Source organism: Sus scrofa, chromosome X (genome assembly GCF_054392235.1).
Source record: "Sus scrofa isolate SSC_HxYL_T2T_F1_AM1 chromosome X, Sscrofa_HxYL_maternal_Yorkshire_Landrace_v2.0, whole genome shotgun sequence".
NCBI lineage: Eukaryota > Metazoa > Chordata > Mammalia > Artiodactyla > Suidae > Sus > Sus scrofa.
In genome coordinates, this window is record NC_139401.1 from 60,125,243 (window position 1) to 60,150,832 (window position 25,590).

The 25,590-nt window shown below is 36.4% G+C and overlaps 1 protein-coding gene across 13 annotated transcripts in view; it reads right to left on the reverse strand.

Moving 5' to 3' along the window:
* Positions 1-1,050: 1,050 nt before the first annotated feature.
* The window catches only part of ARHGEF9 (Cdc42 guanine nucleotide exchange factor 9), a 418,114-nt gene continuing 393,574 nt past the window's right edge, over positions 1,051-25,590 (reverse strand). For all 13 annotated transcript variants that reach the window (XM_085006210.1, XM_085006208.1, XM_085006204.1 and 10 more), the window contains 2 exons: positions 24,576-24,644; positions 1,051-4,344 (listed from right to left, as the gene is read on the reverse strand). In XM_085006210.1, coding sequence (XP_084862336.1) covers positions 4,163-4,344; positions 24,576-24,644 — 251 coding nt within the window. In that variant the 3' untranslated portion in view covers positions 1,051-4,162. The remainder of the gene's footprint in view (positions 4,345-24,575; positions 24,645-25,590) is intronic.

The following is a 25,590-nucleotide window of genomic DNA, read 5'->3' on the forward strand; positions in this document are numbered from 1 at the left end:
TTCTAAAATCCTCAGAAGGTACTCAAGGAGCACAAGAGCAGTTACAGTCCTCTTGTTCTGAAGGAGGTAACTGAGATTCACCTCCAGATGCTTGAGAAGCTAGGAATTGGCAAGATGCAGAAAGGATTGCTGAGAACTAAGTCTTTTGAGTTTGATGGAGAGATGGCAGGCCCCATGGAAAAAATAAATGGTGAGGACAGTAGAGAAAGATGTTGAATGAGCAAAGAGCTAAGAAATGGATAAAGGCTAAAGGTTATTGAAGTAAAGGGTTTAATCAAAATTTTATTCAAATCCTTGTGGTGGGGGGCATCCACAAGGCCTACATAGGGCTCATACCCTAACCCAGAGACACAATGTCTGCTCTTCATCCCAACACTGTAGCTTGGAACAATTATCTGGACACTTTTAGCATTTTATTGGAGTCAGTGTTTAGTTCTTCTGGAGAAAGGCAGATGAAGTAGTGTCAGAACATACAAACTACTGTGTCTTTGATGGGCAGCATAAAACACCACATGGGAGCCTTGTGTAAAGCAAGGAACATCTATGTGCAGAGACACCATGATGAAAGAAACAATAAGGTCACTCTACCCACTTTGAGGAATGGATAAGGAATATGTTACCTCTGAGAAGACAGGACTGGAAGCATTAGGAAAGAACTGGAGGTGGGGTGTTCCTAAATGATACGGATTCTGGTTAGGTCCAAAAAGTAGATTTTAAGCTCATGTGAGTGCCCAGGGTAGATTCTGGACTTGCAGCTGTAAAGAAAAGGAGCAAGGTCAGGAACAGGCTTTCAAGTCTTATCAAAGGGCCAGGTGACATGAAGGACAGTCCCACTCATAAAAACATTTAAAGTTACCCTGGTTATAAGATCAAATTTGGTTCTTGTACAATACTCTTCTAGAAAGGACATGGAAGATCACCAATAGCCTATGACATGGCTGGCAGGCCAAGACTAGGCTAGAATGAGCTATGAACGAGGAAAATTGCCTTTATTATGCAATTGGTAAAACACACACACACACAAAATGACACAAGGGCTATGCCTGGAGGTGTCTTTTTACTTCTTTTATTGAACTCCATAAATATTTTCATAAGGCTTTGTGTCATTACAACATCATATTTTTTGTTAAACATTGTTTTTTAAAACACACAATTTTGACACTTGTTTGACAGGGTCAAACAGTCAGATAGAAGAAATGAAATAAACTGGCAAATGCAGAGCAGCAGGGGTAATCAAAATCACTGTTGCCCATCCATCCACCCCAGCCCACTCCATCTCCAAAGCACTAAAAGTTCACTATTTGGCTTCACGCTAGAATTGCTAGAACTCTCTTGTTGCTGTCTTTAAAAATCCTTTAGAGATATACACATACAAAGAAGGGAAGGAGGGATAGAGAGAGAAGTTGGATTTCTATGTTAGGACCATCCCACAGAAGGACCCATAGAATATACTAGTAAAACCTTTTGTAGAGCTAATCCAGGCCTCATTGAGTTGAGGAAAGGGAAGCTCTGGGTCATGCAGAAACAGATATTACAAATGTCTTGGGGATAGCATTAGTGTGGGGATAGAGAATAGGCTTGGAACATGAGCCCAGGTAATTGGGCTCCCCTTGAGGCTGATCCGTTTTGCTTCCATAGCTTAGGGGAATATTTCAACCAATGGTGAACTGATTTCACAAGTTATCTTACTGTTTTCACAAGTTATTTGCATCTGATGAGGCCAGGGGTTTGGGTGGATGAGAAGTGGGTGGGAAGAGATGATAATCCCTGATCCTGGATCTCTATGAACAGCCTAGGGGAGTGGGGTGGGGGATGAGGGAGCTTGGCCAAAAGAAGATGTAGATGCAGGAACTTATCTAAGCATCCTCTCTTGGTGTGCCCCCATGCCCTGGGGAAATATGTCAAGGCCAAGCCTGGTGGGAAGGAATGGAAAGTAGAAAAAGGATGTATACTCAAGGGAGGCCTACACAGCCATTGAAAAACATTATGATTGCCACGGAGGCCATTTTAGTTTAGGTGCTGGGTACGAGGTTCCTTGCCAAGGGGTCTTAAATAACTGGGTCATGCGCTGAGCAGTGGTGGCCAGTCCCGAGCCCCGGCACTCTGCCCAGCTTAGGCTTACCCTTGGCTTGCTCCTCAAGCCTGATTTGGTTGTTGTGGAATGGGATCTTAAACAGCTTACAATTTGATTTCCATAGAGGAAAACTTCCCAGGCTGGGCAGGTCCTGGTTTGGGTCAGGAGGTATAGAGCAGCGATCAAGTCAGCTATGCTGAGTGTCCTATACAGCCGTAATTTCTGCTCATTATGCTGAGGTTCTTTCATGATGAAGTCTTCTCCCACGATATCCAGGACAGATTCACAATCTCCAGATTCCTCACTAGAATGGCTCTCCTTAGTAGGACCCATCCTCACTCCTTTGTACTCCATCCTCCTTGCTATTGAAGGTCTATTCACTCAAGGGGCCATATGGAGAGGAAGAATAGGTACTGTACCCATAGGGAGCCTGCCTCTTTGTGATGGAAGTTAGTTTTTTTTCCCCAAGTATAAAGCCTACACAAAATGATACTGAGGGTAGCATCTCTGCCTCAGATCCTTTCTCCAGAAGGAAAAGTCCCCTCGGCTCCTCACTTGCTTGCTTCAAATGTTGTGGGATAGGAAAATGTTGGAAACAGGGCATTTTTTTGAGTGCTATAAGTGTGTTAACTATGCTTATACCAGCAATCCTCCTGTGACAGGAGAGCAGGATAAAGAAGGAAGACAGGGAGAGGGGGTGTAAGGAGTCATGGAAGATTATCCATGCAATCTGTTTAATGGGGTAAGTTTCACGTGACTTCAGTGTTAGGAACTACAGGTACATATCTTGGGCAGAGGCTATTTCCATGCCCGTCTTTGTTCTTTTCTATAAGAGATTACTGTCAGCCTTGGATCCTGTCCAGGTCTGTAATTTGAAGATAGTTGATGATCTTGGTCAGGTGGGCGCTGTCTTGATTTCTCACAGACTCCTAGCAATGCTGCCTAAACAATCTGCAAATGTGAAGCAGGTACAAACAGGCTTCCGAACTGATTGCATTGGGGAACCCCATCCTAAACATACTTGATGCTGGAGGCAGTTGAATCCCTCCTCTAGGAAGCAGATTCTTAGCCTCTTTGCTTCCAACTCAGATTTTTTTATGGTAGGGGAGGGACAAGCCTAGAAGAAACACTATAACCGAAGCAGCATGAAGAAGAGAATAACTGACCCAAACTAGACCCCAGATATAAAACTATTAAGACCCAGCAGTGCTGCAACATGGGACCCCCCACTGGTAGGAGAAGAAGCAGCCCAAATGCAGAATGTTCCCTAAACAGAAGTCCTCTCCAGCATCATTCTCTGATACTCCTTGCTTCTGCTTAGTTTCGATCCCTCTACAACACCTAAAATACAGTGAAAGCAATAGAAATATTGAGCAGTTATGTCACAGGGCACAATAGATCATGTCCAGACTGGCATGACTGAGGACAGAAGATGCAAGGAAAAGGCTATTTGGGGCAACTGCAGGGTTGCAGAAACATTCGCAGATGGTCAGTTGAGGGAGAGGAAAAAGGGGATCCTCCCTCAATCCAGTGAAAATTAAAAGGGAAAAAAGAAATTTGGAACTCCCAAACTCCAGCACATCAAATTAAATTCAAAAGTCATCAACATAAGTATCATCAGGAAAGTAAAAAACAATACAAACACATCTATGGTAATAATGACAAGTCAATGAATCAATCACAGGAGAGCAAAAAGATTATCTCAACAAGAAAAGGAACAAATAGAAATGTCAATTTCTGAAAGTAAAGAGGAGGGGGGCAGCAGGGCAATAATGGAAAACTTTTTAAGAAGGGATCACATATTTGGAAGTCATTGGTACTTCTTCCTACCAACTACAGATTTTACTTCCCCAAAACAACAGAAAACATTTTTGGTCCTTCTATGCACACACGCGCTTGAGTATGTGAATGTGTGTGTGTGTGTGTGTGTGTGTGTGTGTGTGTGTGTGTGTGTGTGTACACTCAAGGGTCTGTGTATGTATTTGTGCGTGTGTGTATAAATTTCAACAGTGCTTCTCCGAAAAAAGGTCCATCTATAAATATAATGTTATTTACTTTAATTTAAAATTATCTGCCTCCCTGTAGGTATTATTTTTTGAAAGGGGTTAACCTGCTGAAGTTTTGCCAGAATGGTGACTGGCTGCGCTTGGGTTCGGTGAACTCAAAGACCTGCGACTGAGCGATGCCATCAGGGACCAGGTACTGCCCCTGGTTTAATGGGTCCTGCGGTGGTGGGTAGGAAGGAGGAACGGAGCGGCCAGCGTTGACACCTAGAGTAGATGGGAGACCAAATGGGAATGGTATAAGTTAAGTAGCAGTGGGCTTCTCAAATCACCCAGTACTTACCATTTTTAAATAAATTTTACTGAAGTGTAATTGACTTACCAAGTTGTGTTAGTTTCAGGTGTACAGCAAAGTAAATCAGTTATACACATACATATATCCATTCCTTTTTAGATTCTTTTCCCATATAGGTTATTATACAGTATTAAGTAGATTTCCCTGTACTATACAGTGGGTACTCGTTACTTACATATTTTATATATAGTCATGTATATATGGCAATCCTATTCAGAACAGAACAGGCAGAGGCACACAGCATTCAGAATGCAAGGATGCTCTCTCTGCTGCTCCAAAATGCCTTCCTCATCTGCTTGTCAGTGTCTGAAATTTCAACATAATAGCTTCTTTGGTTGCCTTTGTTGGATTACTCAATCCCATTACCATGAAAACAGTATCATATTAAGCCATTATATATCATATCAACCACTGGAAGGAACCACTTCTTTTTTTTTTTCTTGTTTTATTATTTAATTTTTTTCTGCTGTACAGCATGGGGACCAAGTTCCTCTTACATGTATACATTTTCCCGCCACCCCTTGTTCTGTTGCAATATAAGTATCAAGACATAGTTTTTAATGCTACTCATCAGGATCTCCTTGTAAATCCATTCCAAGTTGTATCCAATAATCCCAAACTCCTGATCCCTCCCACTTCCTCCCTCTCCCCCAAAGCATCCACAAGTCTATTCTCCAAGCCCATGATTTTCTTTTCTGTGCAAAGGTTCATTTGTGCTGTATATTAGATTCCAGTTATGTGATATCATATGGTATTTGTCTTTGTCTTTCTGTTTTCTAAAAGCCAGTATTTTGGTTTTGTTTTGCTCTTATTGTTTTCTAGCTTTACTGAGATGTAACTGACATAGATTATTGCATAAGTTTAAGGTGTGCAATGTGATGATTCAATACATGTATATATTGTGAAATGATTACCACAATAAGGTTGGTTAGCAAAAATGACTCTCTTAGTTTGTTTCTGTTTTGCAAATAAGTTCTTTTGAATCATTTTTAGATTCCACATATTAGTGATCTCATATGGTATCTGTCTTTACCTGACTTAAGATTTTGAAACCAAACTTATGGTTTCCAAAGGTGAAATACTGGGGGAGGTATAAATTGGGAGGTTGCAATTAATATATACATATACTTATCTACGCTATATATAGCGTAGATAAGTAAAAAAGACCTAATATATAGCACAGGGAGGTCTACTCAATGTTCTGTAATAATATATATACAGGAAAAAAGAATGGATACATGCGTATGTATAACATTCACTTTGCTGTAAACCTGAAGCTAATACAACATTGTATATCAACTATACTTTAATAAAATTAAAAAAACCAGCACTCTCACCAACTCTTAAATATATAATATTGTTAATTATATTCATCATACTGTATGTTATATCTCCAGAACTTCTTCATCTTATAACTAGAAGTTTGTTCCCTTGACCAATGTCTCCCCAGTTTCTCCAATCCCAGCCCTGGCAACCACCAATCTATTTTCTGTTTTCTATAATTTGCCTTTTTTTTCTGATTGCACATATAAGTGAAGTTATATAGTATGGCAGGATTTCCTTCTTTTTATGGCTGATTAATATTCCACAGTGTGTGTTATCTCTCTGTGTGTGTGTCTTTATTAGGTATATGGTTTATAAATAGTTTATCCTATTCTTCAGGTAGCCTTTTCATTTTGTTGATTGTCTCTTGCTGTGCAGAAACTTTTTAAATTTGATGTAGTCCCACTTGCTTATAATTCTTTAATAAATGTCAAATGTATTTCAATGCACAGATCTTGAACCATATTGGTTAGACCCATTCCTAAGTATTTTACTCTTATGTGCTATTGCAAAGGGGATCGTTTCCTTAAGTTCTCTTTTGGATATTTGTTGTTAGTGAAACAACTGATTTTGTACATTGATTTTTGTATCCCGAACATTACTGAATGTCTTTGCTATTATAATATTATAATTTCTTGGAAGAATCTTTAGAATTTTCTATGTATGATATCATGCCATTTGAAAATGGACAATTTGACTTTTTCCTTTCTGATTTTAGTCAATTTTTTCTTGCCTGATTGCTCTGGATAGGATTTCCAAAGCTATGTTGAATAGGAGTCGTAAGGAGTGGCATCCTTGTCTTAGCTTAGAGGAAAAGCTTTCAACCTTTCATCAGTGAACATGATGTTATTAGAGGTGAGCTTGTCATGATAGTCATTGACTATGTTGAGGTACAGTACTTGTATATGATTTACTGAAAGATTTTATCATGAAAGGATGTTGAATTTTGTAAAATGCTTTTCCTGTCTCTATTGAGATGATCATGTGATTTCTAAAACATTTTTAGTTTATTTTATTGAAGTATAGTTGATTTACAATGTGTTAGTTTCTGGTGTACAGCAAAGTGATTCATATATATATATACACACACACGTGTGTGTGTATCTGTATATATATATATTATTTTTTCACATTCTTTTCCATTATGGTTTACCACAGGATATTGAATATAGTTCCCAGTGCTATACAGAAGTAACTTGTTTTTTATCCATTCTATATAACATAGTTTGCATCTGCTAATCACAAACTCCCAGATTATCCCTACCCAAACTCTCTCCCTCTTGGAAACCACAACACTGTTCTCTAAATCTGTGAATAGGTTTCTGTTTTATAGATAAGTTCATTCACATCATATTTTAGATTCCACATATATGTGGTATCATATGGTTTTTTCTTTCTCTTTCCAACTTACTTGGCTTTGTATGATAATCCCTATGTCTATACATGTAGCTACAAACGACATTATTCTGTTCTTTTTTTATGACTAATATTCCATTGTGTGTGTGTGTGTGTACATACCATATCGTCTTTATTCATTCACCTGTCAATGGACATTTAGATTGTTTCCATGTCTTGGCTATCGTAAATAGTGCTGCTATGAACCATAAAGGCGCATGTATCTTATGTATCTTTTCAAATTAGTTTTGTATGGAGTGGGATTGCTGGATCATGTGGTGACACTATTTTTAGTTTTCTGAGGAGCTTACATACTGTCTTTCTCTTTGGCTGAACTCAATAGCACGTGCAATTTTGGCGGCCAGGGTTTGAACTTGTACCACTGCAGTGACCCCAGCCACTGCAGAGACAATACTGGATCTTTAATCCACTGCACCACAAGGGAACTCCTTCATATTGTTTTTCATAGTGGCTGTACCAATTTACCTTCTCATCAACAGTGTAGGAGGGTTCTCTTTTCTACATAGCCTCTCCAGCACTTATTATTTGTAGACTTTTTAATGATACCCATTCTGAGTGGTGTGAGGTGGTGCCTTACTGTAGTTTTGATTTCCATTTCTCTAATAATTAGCAATGTGGAGCATCTTTTCATGTGCATACTGGCCATCCATAGGTCTTCTCTGTCTATTTGTCTTCTGCCCATTTTTCAATGGGGCATTTTTGTTGTTGAGTTGTATGAGTTGTTTGTGTATTTTGGAGATTAAGCACTTTTAAGTTTCATCATTTGCAACTATTTTCTCCCATTCTGCAGGTTTTTTCATTTTGTTTATGGTTTCCTTTGCTGTGCAAAAGCTTATAAGTTTGATTAGGTCCCATTTGTTTAGTTTTGCTCTTACTCCTCTTGCCTTGTAAGACTGAACTAAGAAAACATTGGTACAATTTATGCCAGAGAATGTTTTGCTAATGTTCTCTTCTAGGAGTTGTGTGCTATCATGTCTTATACTTAAATCTTAAGCCATTTTGAGTTTCTTTTTGTGTATGGTGTGACAGTGTGTTCTAATTTCATTGATTTACATGCAGCTGCCCAATTTTCCCAACACTGCTTGGTAAGGAAACTGTCTTTTCTCCATTGTATATTCTTGCCAACTTTGTTGAAGATTAATTGGCCATAGGTGTGTGGGTTTATTTCTGGGCTCTTTATTCTGTTCCACTGATCCATATGACTGTTTTTGTGTCAATACCATGCTGGTTTAATGTAGCTTTGTAGTATTGTCTGAAGTCTGGGAGGGTCATGCCTTTTGCTCTTTCCTTTATCTTCAGTATTGCTTTGGCAATTTGTGGTCTTTTATGTTATATATAAATTTTAGAATTATTTGTTTTAGTTCTATGAGAAAAGTTATGGGTAATTTGACAGGGATCCCACTAAATCTATACATAGATTTACATAGCATGGCCATTTAAACAATATTAATTCTTCAAATCCAGGAGCATGGAATATCTTTCCATTTCATTGTCATCATCAATTTCCCCTATTAATGTTTTATAGTTCTCAGTGTATAAGTGTTTCATTTCGTTGGTCAGCTTTATTCCTAAGTATTTTATTTTTGATGTGACTTTATTTTTTAATTTTTTAAAATATAGCTGAAATACAATGTTTCTTCAATTTCTGAATAGCAAAGTGACCCAATTACACTCAGTTCCCTATCCTGTATAGTAGGGCCCTGTTGTCTATCCACTTCAAATATAACAGTTTGTATCTTAAAATCCCAAACTGCCTGTTCATCCCACTCCCTCTCCTCTCCTTCCTTGGCCATGATCTGTTTCTGTTTTGTATATGGGATCATTTGTGTCATATTTTAGATTCCACAAATAGGTGATATTATATGGTATTTGTCTTTTTCTTTCTGGCTTACTTCACTTAGTATGAGAATCTCTAGTTCCATCCATGTTGCTGCAAATGGCATTAATTTGTCTTTTTCAAGGCTGAGTAGTATTTCACTGAATATATGTACCAAATCTTAATCAGTTCATCTGTCAATGGACATTTAGGTTGTTTCCATGTCTTGGCTATTATGAATAGCACTGCGAAGAACATAGGAATTGATTGGATCATATCGTAGTTCTATATTTAGTTTCTGAGGTACCTCCATACTATTTCCCATAGTGTTTGTATCAATTTACATTCCCTCCAACAGTGAATAAGGGTACCCTTTTCTCCATACCCTTTCCATTTGTTATTTATTGGCTTGTTAATGATAGCCATTCTCACTGGTGTGAGGTGGTACCTTATTGTAGTTTTGATTTGCATTTCTCTAATAATACTGATGTTGAACATTTTTTCATGTGCCTGTTGGCCATCTGTACATCTTCTTTGCAGAACTATTAATGTGATTTTAAAAGGGATTGATTTTTTTTAATTTTCTCCTTCTAATATTTCATTTTTAGTGTAAAGTTAGGAAACAGATTTATTCATATTATTATTGTATCCTGCTAGTTTGCTGAATTTTTATTAGTTCTGGTAGTTTTTGTGTTGAGTCTTTAGGTTTTCTATATATAGTACCATGTCATCTACATATAATGACAATTTTACCTCTTCCTTTCCAATTTGGATACAGTTTACTTCTTTTTCTTAGCTTAATTTTATGGCTAGGACTTCCTTGATGAGATGGGCATCCTTGTCTTGTTCCAGATTTTAGTAAGATAGCTTTCAGCTTTTTATCATTGAGTATTATATTGGCTGTGAATTTGTCATAAATAGCTTTTATTATGTTGATATACGTTCCCTCTATATCTACTTTGTTAAGAGTTCTATCATGAAAGGATGTTGAATTTTATCAAATGCTTATTTTGCATGTATTGAAATGATCGTGTGGATTTTGTCTGTTGTTGATGTGGTGTTTCATATTGATTCATTTGCATTTGTTGAACTATCCTTGTGACCCTGGGATAAATCCAACTTGGTTGTGGTATATGATTATTTTTTAATTTGTTGTTGGTTTTGGTGTGCTACTATTTTGTTGAGTATTTTTGCATCTATATTGATCAAAGATACTGTCCTTTACTTTTCTTTTTTGGTATTGTCTTTGTCTGGTTTTGTTATCGGGGTGATGGTGGCTTCATAGAATGATTTTCCAAATGACTTTGGGAGAATGACTTTTCTGTTCTCTTCGATCTTTTGAAAGAATTCGAGAAAGATCAGTATGAGTTCTTTGTATGTTTGGTAGAATTTCCCAGTGAAACCATTTGGTTCTGGACTTCTGTTTGCAGTGAGTTGTTTATTATTGTTACTATTGTTATTATTATTATAGATTCTATCTCACTTCTAGTGATTAGTATGTTTAAATTGTCTATTTCCTCATTTTCAGAAGATTTTCCATTTCCTCTAGGTTGTCCGATTTGTTGGAATAGTTTTTCACAGTACTCCACTATGGTTTTTGGTACTTCTGCAGTATTGGCTATTTCTCCTGTTTCATTTTTATTTTATTTGGATCCTCTCTCTTTTCTTTTAGGAGAGCCTGGCCAGAGGATTGTCAATTTTGTTTACCTTTTCAAAGAACCAGCTCTTGGATTTATTGATTTTTTTTCTATTCTTTTTAAAATCTCTTTTTATTTCCTCTCTTACAATTATTGTTTCTTTCCTTCTGTGGATGTTAGACTTTGTTTACTCTTCTTTTTCTAATTCTTTTAGGTAGTAGGTTAGGTGGCTTGATATTTTTTCCTTTCTTTCTTTCTTCCTTCCTTCCTTCCTTCCTTTTCTTTCTTTCGTATTCTTTCTTTCTTTCTTTCTTTCTTTCTTTCTTTCTTTCTTTCTTTCTTTCTTTCTTTCTTTCTTTCTTTCTCTCTCTCTCTCTCTCTCTCTTTCTTTCTTTCTTTCTTTCTTTTTTCGAGGAAGGCCTGTATCACTAGGAACTTCCCTCTAAGAACTGTTTTGCTGTGCCACATAAATTTTATATGGTTGTGTTTTCATTGTCCTTTGTCTCAATGTATTTTTAAATTTCCTCTTTGTTTCTGTTATTGACCCATTTTATTAATAGAATGTTGTTATTTTCCATGTAATCATTTTTTTTTCCTTGTTTCTTTTTCTGTGGTTGATTCTTAGGGTTTTTTTGCCATTATGGTCAGAAAAGATGCTTGAAATAATTCCTATACCCTTACATTTGTTGAGGCTTGTTTTGTGATCTCATATGTGGATGCAAAAACAGAATACACATCCTAGAGAATGTTTCATGTGCATTTGAAAAGAATGTGCATTCTTTTATTTTTTGGGAGCATAATGTCTTAAAAATATCAATTAAGTCTAACTGTTCTTTTGTATTGTTTAAGATCACTGTTACCTTAAAGACTTTCTGTCTAGAAGATCTGTTCATTGATATGAGTGGGGTGTTAAATTCTCCTATAATTATTATATTCCTGCCAATTTCTCCCTTTATGTATGTTAGTTTTTATGTATTTGGGTGTTCCTATATTGGGTGCATATATATTAACTAGTGTAATATCCTTTTCTTGTAATGATCCTTTTATTATTATATAGCGTTATTCTTTATCTTTCTTTATGAACTTTGTCTTAAAGTCTATTTTGTCTGACATGAGTATTGCTACACTAGCTTTCTGGTCATTGCTATTTACATATCTTTTTCAGTCCCCTCACTTTTAACCTATTTGTGTCCTTTGCCCTAAAGTCAATCTCATGTGGGCAGCATATTGTAGGCTCCTGTCTTTCATCCATTCTGCTATTCTGTGTATTTTGATTGGAGTATTTAGTCAATTGGCATTTAAATCAATTATTGATAAATGTGTATTAATATTTTAAACCTTAATCTCCAGTAAGATTTTGTATTTCTTTTGTGTTGCTTTCTTTTTGTTTTTCCTACTGTGGTTTGATGGTTTTCTCCAGTATTATGCTTGTGTTTTCTTCTTGATTTCGTGCATCTATTGTATGTTCTTGATTTATGGTTACCCTCTTTTTCAAATATACTAATCCCTTTCTACATATACTAGTAGTCTAAACACTCAAACACATTTTTTTTAAAAAAACTGTATTTTCTTACTCTCCTTCCCCGTATTTTATGATTTTGGTGTTTTCTTTTATATCTTCATGTGTATCCTTTTGCTATTCATTGATTGTCATCACTTTCACAAAAATTAAAAATATTTTTAATGTGTGTACTGGCTTAAGTGATTTACTTTCTAATTGCAGCCTTCTCTTTCCTAAAGAGTCTTGCTTCATTTGTGCATAGAGAAGATATTTAATATTTCTTTGGGGATAGATTGTATTCTTTTAATTTTTGCTTGTCTGGGAAATTATTTATCTCTGCTTTCACTCTAAATGATTATCTTGCTGGGTATAGTATCTTAGGTTGCATATTTTTCCTTTCAGGACTTTGAATATATCTTGCCACTCCCTTCTGGCCTGCAATATTTCTGTAGAGAAATCAACTGATGGCCTAATGGGTGTTCCCCTGTAATTAACTGTTTCTCTCTTGCTGCTGTTAGAATCCTTACTCTTTATCTTTTGCCATTTTAAATATAATATGTCTTAGTGTAGATCTGCTTGGGTTCATCTTATTTCACACCATCTGTGCTTCCTATACCTGGATATTTATTACCTTCTTCAGGCCTGGGAAATTTTTAGCCATAATTTCTTCAAGTATATCCTTTATCCCCTTTTCTATTCTCCTTTCAGGATTCCTAGTATGCATAGCTTAACACAATTTATATTATCCCTTAGGTCTCATATTGCTTCCATTTTTTATTTGTCTTTCTTTCTGTGGTTTTGATTGTATGATTTCCATTATTCTATCTTCCTGATCGCTTATTCATTCTTCTCTATTATTCTATGCAAATTTATGTATTGCCTTTTGCTCAGCTTTCACTTAGGCAAATGAGTTTTCTAATTGTTCTTGTTTCCTCTTTATTGTTTCTATTTCCTTTTAACAGTGATCTGGATCTTTATTGATAGCCTTAAGTCCTTCAGTATTTTCAGTATCTCCTTTTTGAACTTGGTGAAGTTAGACTGAAGAGGTCTGTTTCTTTGTTTTTTCAGGGGTATTCTCATTTTTTAATTGGGAATGGTTCCTCTGCTTCTTCATTTTATTTGTATTTCTCTGACTCTGTGAGTTTAGGAGAAATAGCTATCTACAGGTTCTGCTCCCTAGGTGTTGGAGTAGAAGCCCTTGGATCTGTTTCTGAGTTAAAGTGTGATGTAGGCAGGATTGGAGTGCTCCAACTGGGCGAGGAGCCAGAGTATCCCTCCATGGGAGATGTCCACACAGGAATGTGCTCTGTGGTGTCAGCTGTTACCCACTGTCTGGGCTCATAAAGGACACTGATTTTGGCCCACCTCAACCACAGGAATTCAGGCATCCAATCTTGGTGTCCCTCAGGTGCTGTGTTCACAAAGCCACCAGCACAGATCCATAGGCACAACTCCACTGAAATCAGGTATCAGAACCACAGTAGTTGTGTACCTGAACTGCTGTGGGAGCTATGGAAGCAGCCCAGACCTCAGCCTGGCCCATGTGCACCTGCCCTAAAGCTGGCTACTAATGCCGGACCTTATATGGTCCACTCATAAATCCCATAGGCACTGAGTTTACAAATCCAGCAGTGATGGCATAAATCCATGGATCACACAGCTGTAGGGAGAGGGCTCAGATTTCAGCCCTGCTTCCTAAATTGCACAACTCCTAGGGATCAGCTGTGATTTCAGCCCTGTCTCCATGTGTGGGCAGCCCACTGGTACTTACTTGCCCCCAGAGTTTGAAGAGGCAGTGATATACTGAAAGCATACTGGGAAGAAGGCTTCTGTCTCAGGCCCTGCTCCTCCTTTTGCTCATGCATTAACAGTGGGGCTTACAGTGGTGGCACCACACATGCTGTAAGCATGCCAAGAGTGAGGCTATCATGAGCCCCACCCTTCCATTCACACGCCTCTTAACAATGGTGCTTCACTTCTACAGTGAGCCTGAGCTTCCTTCATGTATATCCCCAGTTCCAGCCAGTACCACATACTTCAGCTCTTTAGGCTATCTCTGTGCAGCCAACCACATTCCTCTCCTTGAGTCCACTCAAGCCTAAGTTTCAGCACACAGACCCTACCCACAACAGAAGACAGAGGTTTTGGGCTGCAGAACACAGGGCATTGGCATGGACTATCTATGCAGTCTGATATGCCTGCTACAAAATGGCTGCTGTGCTCTCGTCAGAGCCTTTGACGCTCCCTTTCTCTCCTGGATTATTTCCCTGCCAGGATTTGAAGGGGGTGAAGGGGGTTCTGAGGGTGTGGAGACCTTTCGTCTTTCACAGCTCCCTTCAAGGGGCACAGGTCCCATCGCAATTCCTTTTTTTCTTTTATCTTACTGGGTTACATGGAGATCATTCTTGCAATTTTGAGTGTCTGAGATCTTCCAGTTTTCAATAGGTATCCTGTGACAATTGTTCCACATGTACAAGTATATTTGATGTATTTTGGGAAGGAAGGGAGCTCCATGTCCATCTATTGTGCCATATTGACAGATGATCATGTAATTTTTTTAATCTTTCATTCTGTTAATGTGGTGTATCACAGATTTGCATATGTTGACCATCCTTCCATCCTAGAGATGGATCCCACTTGATGATGGTGTATGAACCTTTTAATGTGTTGTTGAATTTGGTTTGCAAATATTTTGTTGAGAACTGTTTCATCTATATTCATCAAGAATATTGGCCTTGGAGTTCCCATCATGGTGCAGTAGAAATGAATCTGACTAGGAACCATGAGGTTGTGGGTTCCATCCCTGGCCTTGCTCAGTGGGTTAATGATCCAGCATTGCCATGAGCTGTGCTGTAGGTTGCAGACACAGCTCAGATCCTGCATGGCTGTGGCTGTGGTGCAGGCTGGCAGCCATATCTCTGATTTGACCCCTAGCCTGAGAACCTCCATATGCCATGGGTACAGCCCTAAAAAAAAAAAAAAAAAAAAAAAAGGATATTGGCCTGTAGTAGTATCTTTATCCATCTTTAGTATCAAGATAATGCTGGCTTTGTAAAATTAATTTGAGAGTATTCCTTTCACTTCAACTTTTTGGAAGAGTTTGAGAAGGACTGGTGTTAATTCCTTTTTTAAATGTTTCATAGAATTCCCCAGTGAAACCATATGTTCCTGGCCTTTTTTTTTTTTTTTTTTTTGGTGGGGGGAGAGGTTTGGCTGCTGATTCAATCTTCTTGCTCTTTATTTGTCTGCTAAGATTTTGCATTTTCCCCCAATTTGAGACATAAATGACATATTACCTTGCATAGTATTAAGGTGTACAACATAATGAATATGTACTGCAAAAAGATAAGCACATTAAGGTTACTTAACATCCATCACCTCACCTCACAGTCAACACATTTTTTTTTCTTTTCATGAGAACTTTTAAGATCTACTTTCTTAGAAATTTTCAAATATAGAGTATAGTTTGTTAACTTTAGTCTTCACACTGTACATTACTTCCCCAGAAATCATTTCTTTTACAATGGAAAGTTCGTACCTTTTGACCACTTTTACCCATTTTACTGGTACCTCACATCTAGAAAAAATCAATTTCTTCTCTGTTTCTATGAGTTTAGTTTTATTAGATTCCCCATTAAGTGAGATCATACAATATTTGTGTTTCTTAGTCTGAATTATTTCACTTACCGTAATGCCTTCCAGGTTAGTACATGATGTGGCAAAATACAAGATTTCCTTCTTTTTTATGCCTGAATATTTCTCTCTCTGTGTTTATATATTTATTTTATCCATTCATCTGTTAAAGAACACTTAGGTTGTTTCTATGTCTTGGCTACTATTAATAATACTGTAATAAACATGAAGTGCAGATATCTCCTCAAGATAGTTATTTCATTCCTTTAGATATATACCCAGAACTCGAATTGTTGAATTATACAGTAGTTGTATTTTTATTTTTTTGAGAAATCTCCCTACTGATTTCCATAGTAGCTGTACCAACTTACATTTCCACCAACAATATACAAACCTTCCCTTTTCTCTCATTCTTGCCAGCACTTGTCTTTTGATAACAGCCATTCTGACAAGTGTGAGGTAATATCTCACTGTGGTTTTGATTTGCATTTCCTAATAATTAGTGATGCTAAAGAATTTTTCATGTATCTGTTGGCTACTGGAATATTTTCTTTGGAAAAATGTCTATTTATGTCTTTTGTTCATTTTTAATTGGATTATCTGTGTAATCTTTCTATTGAGTAGCATGCATTCCTTATGTATTCTGGATATTAACATTTTTTTCTTTCTGTCTTTTTAGGGCTGCACTTGCAGCATAAGGAGGTTCCCAGGCTAGGGTTTGAATCAGAGCTGTAGCTGCTGGCATACCGCACAGCTCATGGCAACGCCAGATCCCCAACCCACTGAGCAAGGTCAGGGATGGAACCCACGTCCTTATGGATGTTATTTGGGTTTGTTAACTGCTAAGCCACAACAGGTACCCCTTGAATATTAACTTCTTATCAGATGTGTGGTTTGCAAATATTTTCTCCCAATAAGCAACCACTATTATTATTTTTAGTTTTATATATATAAATTTATGTTATCTGCAAACAGAGACAATTTTACTTATTCTTTTCTTTTACTCCTTTTTCTTGCCTAATTGCTCTGGCTAGGGCTTTTGGCACTATATAGAATAGGAGTAGTGAGAGTGGGCACCATTGTGCCATTTTTGATCTTAGAATAACTTTCAACCTTCCACCATTGAGTATAATACTGGCTGTGGTCTTGTCTTATGTGGCTTTTATTCTATTGAGATATATTCCTTCTATAACTAATTTATGGAGTGTTTTATCATTGAAAGAATGTTGCTTTTTTATTCAAATGCTTTTTAAGCATTTATTGATATTATCATATGATTTTATCTTTCTTTCCATAGATAACTTGCATATGTTGAAACATGCCTGCATCTCAGCGATGGATCACACTTGATGATGGTGTATAATCCTTTTACTATGCTGTTAAATTTTGTTTGCTAGTATTTTTTTGAGAAAATATGCCTCTACATCGATCAGGGATATTGGCCTGTAGCTTTGTTTTCTTGTAGTGTTTTGTTCTGGCTTTAGTATCAGAGTAATGCTAACCACATAAAATGAGTTCAGGAGTGTTCCATCTTCAATTTTTTGGAAGAATTTGAAATGGACTGGCATTGATTTTATGTAAATATTTGGTAAAATTCACCAGTGAAACCATCTGTTCTTGGGTTTTGCTTTGTTGGAAGTATTTTGATTGTTGATTAAATCTTCTTTCTCATTATTCATATGATTATGAATTCATATGAGTATGTTCATATCTTCGATTTCTTCATGAATCAGTCCTGGTACATTGTATGTTTCTTAGAATTTATCCATTTCTTCTAGGTTATCCAATTTGTTAGTGTATAATTTTTTTGTTTATTGTTTTTTGGGGCCAAATCCATGGCATATGGAGGTTCCCAGGCTACGGGTTGAATCAGAGCTACAGCTGCTGGCCTACACCACAGCTCACTGCAACGCCAGATCCTCAAACCACTGAGTGAGGCCAGGGATCGAACCCGCACTCTCATGGTTCCTAGTCAGATTCGTTTCCACTGAGCCACAATGGGAACTCCTCTGTCAGTATATAATTTGTTTGCAGTATTCTTATAACTATATGTGGCATCACTGTTAATACCTCCTGTTTGACTTCTGATTTTATTTGAGTCTTCTTTTTCTTCCTTAATTAGTCTAGCTAAAAATTTGTCAATTTTGTCTATCTTTTTAAAAACAGTTCTTAATTTCATTGATATTTTCTATTGGTTCTCTGGTGATCCATCAATTGTTGAAAGTGAGGTAATAAAATCCTCTACTATAATTATATTGTTGTCTGTTTCTTTCTTCACATCTGTTAGTATTTGCTTAATATATTGAAGTGCTCTGATATTAGGTGCATATATACTTACAATTGTTATATCCACTTAATAAATTACCTTTTTATCATTATATAATGATCTTCTTTGTTGCTTGTGACAGTTTTAACTTAGAATCTATTTTGGTTTCCACTTGCACAAAGTATCTTTTTCTATCCCTTCCCTTTGAAGTTATGTGCATCATTAAAGGTATTTTGTAGGCAGTATACAGTTGTATCTTATTTTTTGTATGCATTCAGCCACTTTATGTGTACTGATAGGAGAATTTAATCTATTTACATTTAAAGTAATTATTGACAGGTAAGGACTTACTGCTGTCATCTTATTATTTTCTGACTGTTTTATAGTTCCTACTTTAGGTGCTTGCTTTGTAGTTACAATGTGGCTTACACAAGACACCTGATGGTTAGAATAGTCTATTTTTTTTGATAATAAATTAACTTGGACCATAAATAAAAACTACCTACACTACTTTTTATGTTTTTTATGTCACAACTTACATCTTTTATTGTTATCCATTAACAACTTATATCTGTAGTTATTTTGAATTATTTTGTCCTTTACCCTTTATAAATGTAAATGTTTAACATGCCACCATAGCAGTATTCTAAATTAGACTATATACTTACTTTTTACCTGTGTGTTTATGTTTTCACGTTCCTAATTAGCATCCTTTCATTTCAGGTTGAAGAACTCCTTTCAGCATTTATATTAAGACAAATTTACTGGTGATGAACTCTTTCAGCATTTTTTTTTTTTTTGGTTGGGAAAGTCTTTTTCTCACCTTAATTTCTGAAGACAATATTCTTGGTTAGAAATTATTTTCTTTCATTACATTGAATATATCATCCCACTCTCTCCTTGACTGCTAGATTTCTGTTGAGAAAACCCCTGATAGTCTAATGGGGGTTCCCATGCATGTAAGGATTTTCCTTCTCTTGTTGCTTTAAATCTTTTCCTTTTCTTTTTGATTTTAGACAGTTTTATTATAATGTGTCTTAGAGAAGATTATTTTGGGTTGTTGGAGACCAGCGAGCCATGTGAACTTGGATATATAAATATCTAACCAGAATTAGAAAATTCTAGCTATTATTCATTTAAATAAGCTTTCTTCCCCTTTCTCCCTTTCTTTGCCTTCTGGGACTCCAATATTTGGTAGGTTGTTTCTCTTAATTTTATCCCCAATTTACATAGGCACACTTCCCTCTGACTAGCCAATTACAAATGACCTTTCTTTGACATCACAGATACTTTCTTCTGATTGATCAAGATTGTTACTGATGATCTCCATTACACTTTTCATTTCATACATCATATTCTTCAAGTCTATAATTTGTTTCTCTTGCAATTTTTTCTTTTTCTTTTCTTTTTTACAGCTGCACCTGTGGGTTATGGAAGCTCCCAGGCCAAGGGTCGAATCAGAACTGCAACTGTGGCCTATGCCATAGCCATGGTAACAGTGGATCTGAGCCACATCTGTGACCTATGCCACAGCCTATAGTAACGGTGGATCCTTAACCCACTGAGCAAGGCCAGGGATCAAACCCTCATGCTCACAGAAACAAAGTCGGATCCTTAACCCACTGAGCCACAATGGGAACTCTTCTTTTATGATTTCTACTCTGTTAAATTTCTTATTTTGCTCATGATGTTTTCTTGATTTTATTGAACTGTCTCTTCTGTAGCTCTGTGAGCTTCCTTAAAGCAACTATTTTGAACTATATATCAGGCAAATCACAGATCTCCACGTCTTTGTGGATCAATTTCTGGAAATTATTGTATTCCATTAGTGATATCATGTTTCCTTAATTTTTCGTGTTCCTTCTAGTCTTGCATTGCTGTCTGCATTTAAAGAAGCAGTCACCTCCTCCAGTCTTTATGGACTGGCCTCATCTATGCATCCAATCATGGATTATTTGCTCTGCAGCTTCTCCACTGTAATCCTGGACTTTCATAAAAACAATCTCATCTCTTGATGATTGTCAAAGTCTGTGTTCTTTAGGGAGAGGACAGTAGAAAACTATTCTGCCATTTTGATAATGTTGTTTAAGAGTCGGTTTTCAAAATTTGTGTCAAAAATATGAGTTTACTGGAGGCCAAATAATGATATGGAGATATTAGTGAGGGAGTTTGGGGAGTGCCCACTTTAATTTTTAGTTAAGCTTTTTGTTTTGAGATTACTGTAGATTCACAGGCGCTTATAAGAGAAAATACAGAGATATGCCTTGTATCTTTTACTCAATTTCTCCAATGATAGAATTTTGTAAAATGATAGTCCAGTATTACAGCTAGGATATTAATAGTGTGACAGGACACAAGCAAAAGATAGAACATTTCTAGTATCACAAGGATTACTCTTGTTAATTTTTTTAAAACCACTCACTTCTTTTCTTCCCCCAAATCTTCCTTAAACCCTGGCAACCACTAATCTGTTCCCTCCTTCTAAATTATATCATTTGAATAATGTTTTACAAAGGGTCATAACATATGTAACCTTTGGGTATCAGTTTTTCTCAACAAGCATAATTCCTAGAGATTTACCTAAGTTGTTGAATGCACCAAAAGATGGCTCCTTTTTATTGATGTTCCATGGTATGGCTGTACCACAGTTTGCTTAATTACTCATCCACTGAAAGACATCCATATTGTTTCCAGATTGGGCTACTGTGAACAAAGTTTCTGTGAACATTTGTCGAGAAGTTTTTAAGGGAAAATAAGTTTTCAATTCTCTGGGATAAATGCCTAGGTGTGTAATTTATGGATTATCTGGTAGTTGCATGTTTTATATCTTAAGAAACTACCAAACTATTTTGCAGAGTAGCTGTAGTATTTTACATTCTCATCAGCAAGGTATGAATGATTTTGTTTCTATGCACCCTTGCCTACCTTTGGTGTTGTCACTATTTTTTTTTTAATTTTAGCCTTGGTAATAGATATGTAGTGAGATATCACCGTGGTTTTAATTTGTGTTTTCCAATGATTAATGATGTTGAACATCTTTTCATATGTTTAACTGTTATCCATAAATCCTCTTAATGAATTATGTGTCTTTTGCTTATTTTGTAACTGCAGTGTGTAGGTTTTTTATTTTTACTGTTGAGTTTTGAGAGTTCATTATACATTCTAGATAGTAATGTTTTGTAAGACACTTTGCAAATATTTTCACTAGCCTGTAGCTTGTCTTTTGTCCTCTTCACATGGTCTTTCACAGGTCAAACTTTCTATTTTGATGAGGTCCATTTTATCATTTTTTTATTTTGTAGTTCAAGCCTTTGGTGACAGTTCTAGGAACTCATTTGCCTACCTTAAGTCCTGAAAATTTTCTCCTACTGTTTTCTAAATCTTTTGTAGCTTTAAATTAAGTTAATTATCTAATTTGAATTAATTTTTTACCATTTTAAATCATTTAAAAATTATTGTCATATAGTTGACATACAAAGTTGAGTTAATTTCAGGCGTATAGCAAAGTAAATCAGTTTTACATATATTTATATGTGTGTGTGTGTGTGTGTATATATATATATATATATACTTACATAGATACATATATCCATTCCTTTTCAGATTATTTTCCCATTTAAGTTACCACACAGTACTGAGTATATTTCCCAGTGCTATATAGTAGGTCCCTCATTACCTGTCTATTCTGTATATGTAGTAGTGTGTATATAGATCAATTCCAACCATGGAATTTAACCCTTCCCCTCACCCCTATTTCCCCTTTGGTAAACATAAGTTTGGTTTCAAAACCTATGAGTCTGTATCTATTTTGTAAGTTCCATTGTATCATTTCTAATAGATTCCACATATTAGTGATCTAATTTGAGTTAATTTTTATGGGGCATGAATTTACATTAAGATTCTTTTTATTTTTGCCTTATGCAAGCCCAACTGCTTCAGTGCCATTTGTTGAAAAAGCTATCCTTCTTCCACTCAATTGCTCTTACACCACTGTAAAAATTCAGTTGGGCATATTTGTGTAAATTTATTTTGGGGTTCCCTATTTTGTTCCATTGATCTAATATGTCTACCCCTCTACCAACACCACCCTGTCTTGGTTATTATAGCTATATATGGAGTGTTGAAATCAGAATAGATTCATTGCTCAAACTTTATTCTCTTTTAAGAGTATTTTAATTATTCTAGGGTACTCATTTGACTTTGAGCTTGCCCTAAAGCCTCTGGAGATGGGGGATGTACTTACATCCCCAGTGAGTTCCATGATAACAAACTGAAATAAGTTGATGGACCAGGAATTAGCAACCAACTCCTAAGAAATTACGTGTAAATTCTTAAAACCAAGGCAGTGTGAAAGACAAAAGTAAAGTGAGAAGGCCTCTCTTGGAGCTAGGATCTGTCCTCTTTGTTTTTCTTCCAGCCAGGGCCCCCACCTCCTTCAGAAGAGAAGACTGAGTTGATAAGGTCCCATGGCATTACAGATTAAGTTGGACTATGTATTAAATATGAATTAGAGAAACTATGACAACAATGTTCCCCATCATTTCCAGGAAGGGGTCATTGGGAGGATTAAGAAAGTTGGCTTTCTCAGGTATCTGAGAGAACTCCTTTATTGCTCTTCCCATGTATATGATAAAGCTACTGAACTGCTAAGTTGGATACCTGCTCCCACATGTGTAGTACCTTTGGATCTCAAAATATATACAGTCACCACAGCCATGGACTAGCAGAGTCTTGACTAGAAATACAAATAAGGGAGGGAATTTTTAGGAATTCTGTGGTTTGAAACTAGATAGGTTTCTTTGAAGACTTTAGGATTGCTATTAAAAATATAAAGCTATTCAGGTGAACCAATCTTTAGATACTGGAAGACAAGAGAACATGCAAGGAAAAGCCTTGAGACAAGAAAAGGTAGAAAAGGAATCTGACACAAAGGCTTGGTATGATTGAGTAGGACTGTTTTCTAGCTGGTTGATTTGTGCATGTTCCTCTTTAAGGCTTCTCAGTGACACGACCAGCCAATCTCAGAGAGATCTGGGGTAAAGTAGCACCATCTTATCAAGGTCAGTGTGGTAGGGACAGCAGAGGAAATCAAAGTGAGAGAGCTCAGGACGTGAGAGCCTCTAGAAATAGAGGTGAGCTACTAGGACAGTAAGTAGCCCCTTTGAAGCCTTAGGACTCTCCAGATAGCTGGGGCTCATATCACTAAGGAAGAAGCACATTTTCTTAAAGGATTCTACTATTCATACAGATCATAGACTTACTGTTATTAACTCCAGATTACTTTACAACACTGTTTCTCATGTTTTCACTCCCAAGAGGTTAGGAGTGGTTGCCTTTAATTCCTTATGTAAAGAGAATAATATTTTCATGATGATGGAAAGCTCTAATGAGGGCTTCCCAAAAGTAAGAAGTAATAGTCAGTTAAAAGTAAGGTCATGACTAGCCAGAGGCCCAAGCTAGGTGCATTAATCAATTGGAAATCAGATATTCACAGGCACTCAGGCTCCTCAATGAAAAGGAACTTCATTGGGAATAATTAATGGTGCTTTATGTGGTTGCTGAAATTTCAGGCAACTTGAATCTGATCATTTTATATGGTCACTCACTCGGAACCAGGGTGCCATTTAAGAAGCACAAGGAAGGACCTAAAGAAAGTGAAATCTCATTAGGATTGCCTACCCCTGGGGATGATGATAGTGGCTATCAATAATAGAAGCAGTAACTGAGGCCAAAAAAGTAAGCTGTTCATTCCCAGCATGGAGAATTAGCAGAACCCTGAGATGGAGAGGAGAAAGAAGTGGACTTGGAGTCAGGCTGACTTAAGTTCAGAGTCACTTTATTCCAAAGATCCTCAGTTTCTTCATCTGGAAAATGAGGCTAATAATGCCTACCTTTTCAGAGGTACTGTAAAGACAAAATGACTGGTACTGAATAGGCTCTCAAATAAAGGATAGTTCTTTCATTTAACTAGTAAGCATTTAAATTTTGTCTAGTTCATGAAATTAGAAACTAAAGCTTCATTTCATATTCAAAATGTTCTATTATTACTTAAGTACTTCAGTTTAAAATTTAGAAAGAGACTAAATTCTGAATCATCTGTCTTTGTTCAGTTTGAAGTTCTCCATTCTGATTTGGGATTCCCAATTTGGCAAATGCCCCCAAACTAATGAAAGAAGGTTATTTATATATTGCTAATATATTTATACTTATAAATAAATTCTACATATTTACTATTGCCCAACTGTTTCTAAATAGTAAAGTTTAGTTTCTTATATTTAAGTGAAAATAAAAAAGAGGTTCTATTTTTTTCCAATACTCAATAAGCTTTTTTGGGACATAACTACCTTAAGTTATTCTCTTCTAAGCCTTAAGACCTTAAGACTATTTGCCACTTGTCATCAGGGACACCTGGGTATCTGGACATTTCCCACCACCCCGAGTGAACTTCAGTATGAAAATGAGCCTAGGAATATACAAGTACATAGCCAATGGCTTCTCAGTCTCACAAGAGTGAGTGGGGTCAGGAAGATTGTAGTTAAAGGCAGTTTTACCTTTTTGTTTAGGGACTTTTCTCACAGTCATTGCAGCCTGCCTCTTCTGGTTTTCAGAAATTTCAAAGCCTATAACATAAAAATACAGTATTTTGTTATGAGAAACACAGACCTTTCTTAAATGTATACATTTGTAAAACTTTATGGAAGAATAATTTTGGCAAGATAAATCTTTTAAAGAGCAAAAGAAAGGAAAGTGGTCAGAAACTTGGACAAAGACTTACCTACAAAAATGCATTTCAAGTATAAAGAGGCAAATAAAATGAGAACATGTGTTAAGAGGCTGTTAACATGTGGAGAATGGATGAATAAAATATCATGTAAAGTGGAAAAAATATTTCTCAACCAAAAGCAAAAATAAAAAGAAAAGGGGAAAAAATGAGTCAAATAAAGAGATTATACTACCCAATTGAAAAATGTGCAGAAGACCTGAATATATATTTCTCCAAAGATGATATACAAGATGGCCAGCAGGCACATGAAAAAATGTTCAATATCATTAATTATTAGAGAAATGCAAATCAAAACTACCATGATGTACCACTTCACAGCAGTCAGAAGGGCCATCGTTAACAAGTCAACAAATAGCAAATGCTGGAGAAGGTTTAGAGAAAAGCGTACCCTCCTTCACTGTTGGTGGGAACGTAAATTGGTACAACCACCATGGAAAACAGTATGGAGGTACCTCAGAAAACTAAATATAGAACTACCATATAACCCAGCAATTCCGCTCCTGGGCAAATATCTGGACAAAACTTTCATTGAAAAAGATATATGCGTTCATATGTTTATTGCAGCTCTATTTAAAATAGCCAAGACTTGACTTGGAAAAAAAACTAAATGTCTATCAACAGATGAATGGATTTAGAAGATGTGGTATATATACACAATGGAATACTACTCAGCCATAAAAAGGACAAAATAATGTCATTTGTAGCAACATGGATGGGACTAGAGACTCTCATACTAAGTGAAGTAAGTCAGAAAGAGTAAGACAAATATCATATGATATCAC